Genomic DNA, 6,291 nt, shown 5'->3' with positions numbered 1-6,291 from the left:
TAGCTGTACATGTGTATTTGAGGATTACAACAAAATAGTTTTTATTGTTTTTTAACTGCACTTTTATGGTTGATGCATGCAACTGAATAAAGTAATACTTGACTAGACTAACTCAGATTGTTATTGGCGGTTGGCGAGAAGGGCTTCAGATACAAGTTAAACTGTTGCTCTTATGGCATCAATCAGGGATGGAGGGTGGAGGAAAGAAATAATATGCTGATCCTGCAACAAACTGAGTCTTGTGATTAAGGTTCTCAGTTGACCGGATTTCTACCAACATCACTGGTATTTTCCTATTCTGGGCAATACAAAAATAAGCAAAATCACATAAAGCTGATGGTTTTAGCCTTTATCTGTGCATACTTCAAACAACACATATAAATAGAAAGTACTTTTAAATGTGTTAATGATCCCTGATTAATAATAAACAAAGACACAAAAGTTATATTACAAATGATGATACATACCATTTTGTTTACAGGTCTATTTAGTTTTGCGGCCAGGCCTTTGCAACTCTTTAAACAACAACACAGGGCCAGTATTTTTTCCCTGGAAAGGTGGTCTCCCTACTCCTGATTTGCCTTGTCACGAAATTAATTCTCCCACTGTGGCAGTAAAAGTAAAATAAAAATGTAAGGAATAGGCATTTTGGAAACCAAGGGGGTACAGGGATCAGTGAAAAAACACAAAATAAGCCCCGTTAACCAGTTCACAAAGGCATGTAAGTGATCTTTTAAAGACCTTTAAAACGTTTGGGGGAGGCTGAGATAAGACCCCAGACAGAGCCCAGCCAAACCCACAGCAGCTAAATAAATGTGTGCGTGTCCTGAAAGCTGCAGCTCCCGGGCTGAGACACATGACGGCATTGAGCGACTCCTGCTTTTACGCTCTTTTTTCCCAGCACGAGGCATGTCCTCTACTTACTAAGACTCTGCGCCTTTCTCCTCTACTACCCACTCCTCGCATACTGCTAACTGGCGTAACGAAACTTTGAGTAATCCCCCCTGCAAAGTCCCTGCAGGGCCTCCCCACCTACCACTTTTGCTGACGAAGGGGGGTGCTGGAGCTCGGGGCTTATGTCATGCCACTGTTACTGCTTCATCCCTTCTTTACTCCTCCACTCGTCACCACTCTCGTTCGTGGGCACTCTATCCCTCTCCATACACTTGTAACTACTTACAATATTATCTAACATGAGTGAAGAGGGTGTCATTTAGTAGCGTAGCCAAGTGCAAGGAAAGAAATGCCCCGCCCCTCACCTTGGCTGCTGTTTGAATTATAAAATACAGCAATAATCAGATTTTTTGGGGGGGGGGGAAATGTGAGATTTTATATAGCGGGAATTACACCAGAAGGTATCAGAGGCTATACAGAAGCACCAGTTGCGTTACAGACGGACACGTTAATTCTTCTGTTAGGCAGGGAAGATTAAGTGATTTACCCAGAATCACGGGACGTTGAACGTCCCTGTCCAGACTCGAACCCGGTTCCCCAGCTTGCAGGTCGACCGCTCTAGCCGTTATACCACATCCTCTCCCAGGGTTCAGTATGCCCCTTGGACCTCTGGGTTTCGGTGCTACTGCACGTGCTGTACCAACGGAATCTACGCCCCTGGCGGCATTGTGAGTGTGGCTCCATAGCCTTTGTGCATTCTGTAGAATACAATGAGCTATTAGCGTGAGAATTCCTCCCCCGACCACCTCTGATTCTGCTCACTGCCCAGTCCCTTCTCTCTCTTTTTGTGCCCCTCATCACTTTTCATCTTTTCTCGTAGATCTGAATGAAGCCCGACTTTCATTACAAATAGAGCCGTGAATACAGTATTCCTCATGTTCGGCCCATTCTGCTGTGCGAGCTATAGGAATGAGTCACGCTCTCTAGCGTCCGCTTCTGGCACATTCTGAATTATGTACAGTGTGCTGAGGTAATCAAAAGATGGGATCTTTGGCCACAGGCAGAGCCGGCGCTAGGCATAAGCAGCGTGGGCAGCTGCTCAGGGCCTCGCACTCACCCCACCAGCATTGGGCCCCGCACCAGTGCAATACACCACCAAACCTCTTGTACCCCTGTCGATCCCATTGAAGAAAGGTGCCTTTATGCAATTGGGCTTACAGTAAGGAGCCCCTTCCCTGGGCCTCTCAGGGATGGTGTGGGGGAGGCCTAGGGGAGGGGGACACTTCACCCTGTGCCATTTCAAGGAGACGCATTTTGTCCTGCAATTAGGCCTCCTGTCTGGCTGCCCATTGAGAGAAACTGTGGGACTCCCATTGTCAGCACTTTACCCTCTGCACAGTTTTAACTCTCAGGCAGCCTCCAAGCTATTCTCACACCTTCAGCCCCATACGAGTTGTGAAAGAAGAGCTTATAGGTGGCAGAGAGGGGAGCTGTGGCCCCGGAGGAGTCTTCAAAAAGCAGCTTCCAGAGCCCTGAATGTGTCACTTATGGAAATTAGAGGGGCCCCAAGAATCCTAGAACTGGCCCTGGCCACGTATTGTCCGGGTTGCCTTTCTCCACGCAGCACTCAGGCAATGGAGCCTTCATAGTTTTTCTCCATACAGTGCCTTGTGTCTGAGATATTCTTCCAGGCACTCGATTGCGGTATTGTCTACCATGGGGTCAAACTTGTTGGCCAGGAGGTGATGATGCTGGAGCATCCAGTTTACGTCTTCTGCATTATAGATGCAGACGGCACGCTGGGATCTGCTGGTGCATTGTGGGTAGGGCGCCCCCTTTTTGACATCTCCTGCCAAGTCAATCCACTTCACCAGGCGAGCTATGGCATTCATGTCAGAGGTGTCGAACTTTTCATGGTAAGGCATGGAGCCGGGAACTTCTGGCATTCTATACATAGTGGCCCAGAGGTGTTCATCGGGGCTGTAGGTGTCCTTCTCCCACTCCACCAGCTTCTTGACAACAGGCTCCTCAAACACCGCCTTCACAAAGTCCCTTGAGACCACGATGTAGGCGTTACCAGTGAACATAGGACTGTTTATAGGCGGAGGAGCCTTTTCAGTTCCAGTAGTGACAATGCTGGAGTTTTGCACCTCATGGCGCAGCTGCCACCGTTTCTTCTTGTGCTCTGGTGTCTGCTCAGACTCCAAGCTGCTGCGGCCGTTCAACACCTGCAGGGCACGCACCATCTCAGCATTGGTCTTGATCGGGAAGTCGGTGCCACATGTGTTGAGCAGGTACCTCCACTGCACGGGGCTCCTCAGCAGGTCCTCCATGCAGTTAATGTCTGCCTGGACCCTGGACCAGGAGGCGTAGACCACCCTCTCGAGCTTGGATGCCACAAACACATTGTCAAAGCATGAAGCGATGGCCTTTACTGCCTTCAGGAAGAGCTCAGGGGCCTTAGCGTCCACGTGCACGCAGTATATGTTCTGTGAGGCATAGAGAGATCTCAGCAGCCGCTCAAACATCTCAATATTGTTATGAATGACCATAGAGTAGGCAATGGGGAAGTCCTCCTCTGCGCTGCTCAGTGCAACAGGCAAGAAGCGCCTGCTTGCACGGTAGTGGTTACAATCCTGTGTCTGAATCAGGTAGTCGCTCTCTGTGGTGGGTTGATGCCTCCTGGCCACCTCCAGTCTCTGGAGGGCCGCTTGCTCCAAAGCCTTGAAGTCACCCCTGATGATCCTGGAGCAGCTGATGCCCTGTGAAGGGGGCAGGTGCAGGTGTGTGTACATGCGCTCCCTGCACGTGAGGGCCTCTAGACCATACGCGTCATTGCGCAAATCAGCCAGCTGACAGTCCCTGGAGGGGTACACCATCAGAAGAAAGATGGCGCACACTACCAAAAAAAGGCCAATTCTCCAAATCAGTTTACCCATCTTCCGCCTGAAAATACACATTGTAAGAGGGGGACAAAACTGCAGTCAGTCTCCAAACTCAAACAAATGCTGGCTGAAGCTCTGGATGAGAAATGTATCGATTGGATAAACTATAATACAGCCCCGGAGAAACACTCAGGAAGGTGGTTGAAGATCTGGAGACACACACAGGATGGTGGCTGAAGCTGGAGACGCACTCAGGATGGTGGCTGAACCTCTTGAGACACACACAGAATGGTGGCTGAAGTTTTGGAGACACACACAGATTGTTAGCTGAAGCTCTGGTGACACACTCAGGCTGGCAGTCACAGCTCTGTAGAAACACTCAGGAAGGTGGCTGAAGCTCTGGAGACACACACAGGATGGTGGCTGAAGCTGGAGACACACTCAGGATGGTGGCTGAACCTCTGGCGACACACACAGGACGGTGGCTGAAGTTCTGGAGACACACACAGGTAGTTTGCTGAAGCTCTAGAGACACACTCAGGATGGTGGCCACAGCCCTGGAGACGCAGTCAGGATGGCGACCAAAGCCCTGAAGACACACTCAGGATTTTGGCTGAAGCTCCAGAGACACAATCAGGATGGTGGCTGAAGCTCTGGAAAAACACACAGGATGGTAGCTGAAGCTGGAGACACACTCGGGATGGTGGCCAAAGCTCTGGAGAGATGCACAGGATAGTGGCTGAAGCTGAAGACGCACTCAGGGTGGTGACTGAACCTCTGGAAACACACACAGGATGGTGGCTGAAGTTCTGGAGACACACACATTTAGTTAGCTGAAGCTCTAGAGACACACTCAGGATAGTGGCCACAGCCCTGGAGACGCACTCAGGATGGCGGCCAAAGCCCTGGAGACGCACTCAGGATGGCGGCCAAAGCCCTGGAGACGCACTCAGGATGGCGGCCAAAGCCCTGGAGACGCACTCAGGATGGCAGCCAAAGCCCTGGAGACGCACTTGGGATGGTGGCTGAAGCTCTAGAGACACACTCAGGATGGTGGCTGATGTTCTGGAGAGACACACAGGTTATTAGCTGAAGCTCTGGAGACACACAGGATGCTGGCTGAAACTCTAGAGACACAAACAGTATGGTGGCTGAAGGCATGGAGACATAGTCAGGATGACACCCACATCCCTGGAGACACACACAGGATGGTGGCTGAAGCTGGAGACACACTCAGGGTGGTGTCTGAACCTCTGGAGACACACACAGGACAGTGGTTGAAGCTGTGGAAACACACACAGGATGGTGGCTGAAGCTGCAGACACACTCAGGATGGTGGCTGAAGCTGAAGCTGAAGACGCACTCAGGGTGGTGGCTGAACCTCTGGCGACACACATAGGACGGTGGCTGAAGTTCTGGAGACGCACACAGGTAGTTAGCTGAAGCTCTAGAGACACACTTAGGATGGTGGCCACAGCCCTGGAGACGCAGTCAGGATGGTGGCTGAAGCTCTAGCTAGAGACACACTCAGGATGGTGGCTGAAGCTCTAGAGACACACTCATGATGGTGGTTGAAGTTCTGGAGACGCACACAGGTAGTTAGCTGAAGCTCTAGAGCCACACTCCGGATGGTGGCCACAGCCCTGGAGACGCAGTCAGGATGGTGGCTGAAGCTCTAGCTAGAGACACACTCAGGATGGTGGCTGAAGCTCTAGAGACACACTCATGATGGTGGTTGAAGTTCTGGAGAAATACACAGGTTATTAGCTGAAGCTCTGCAGACACACAGGATGCTGGCTGAAAATCTGGAGAAACACTCAGGATGGTGGCTGAAGCTCTGGAGACACACTAAGGGTGCAGGCTGTAGCTTTGCAAGCACACGCAGCAGCAGACTGGAGAGGGTGGGGCACCCGTCTGGATGGTGCTCTAGGGCACACGTGGGGGGCACATCTGGGAGGCTGGTCGGTGCTCCGGAAGACACACGGAGTCACAGCTGAGATGCTAGCTGGTTCCCAAAGTGCGCACACGGGACGCAGCCTGGACTCTCGAGAGACAGCCGTTGGTGCTCTGGGGCACGTGCGGGAAACACAGCCGGGACCCTGGTTGATGCTCTGGGGCACGCGCAAGAAACACACCCGGGGTGCTGGTTCGTTCTCTGGCTGCACGCAAGGGATGCAGCCAGAAGATATGGCGACAGGGACGGGATGCTGAGTGATGCTCTGGAGACACAACCCGTTTTAGCTCTAAGAGCACAATATGAGGAGGTGCGTGAAAAGCGCCGGCCTATATATCTCCGTTGACTGGTTTCCGGAGAACACGTATCGACCTGAGGCTGAGTCACCGTCAGTGGTTAATTTGTAAATAAGTAAGTGCCAGGGGTCTGTTCAGGAGGCAGCTTGCACCAGCCCATTTCTCTTGTTAGCGCCGCCTAAAACAAAACCATCCTCTAACCATGAAAGTGGGTCAAAGATGTGGCGCAATGGCCAGAGCTGCCAACTTCGGAGCACGGGAA

The 6,291-nt window shown here is 51.4% G+C and overlaps 1 protein-coding gene across 1 annotated transcript; it reads right to left on the bottom strand.

The window, feature by feature from the left end:
- Nucleotides 1-334: 334 nt before the first annotated feature.
- Nucleotides 335-6,033, bottom strand: LOC146860002 (beta-1,3-galactosyl-O-glycosyl-glycoprotein beta-1,6-N-acetylglucosaminyltransferase 3-like). Its single transcript, XM_085643763.1, has one exon. The coding sequence runs from the start codon at nt 3,852-3,854 to the stop codon at nt 2,538-2,540; it is 1,317 nt and encodes a 438-aa protein (XP_085499889.1). The 5' UTR covers nt 3,855-6,033; the 3' UTR covers nt 335-2,537.
- Between the last annotated feature and the right edge of the window lie 258 nt (nt 6,034-6,291).

The sequence above is a fragment of the Triturus cristatus genome, chromosome 3_1 (assembly GCF_964204655.1).
Source record: "Triturus cristatus chromosome 3_1, aTriCri1.1, whole genome shotgun sequence".
NCBI classification, from domain to species: Eukaryota; Metazoa; Chordata; class Amphibia; order Caudata; family Salamandridae; genus Triturus; species Triturus cristatus.
Note: the sequence above shows the minus strand (reverse complement) of the source record. Positions and strands in the feature narration are given on the sequence as shown.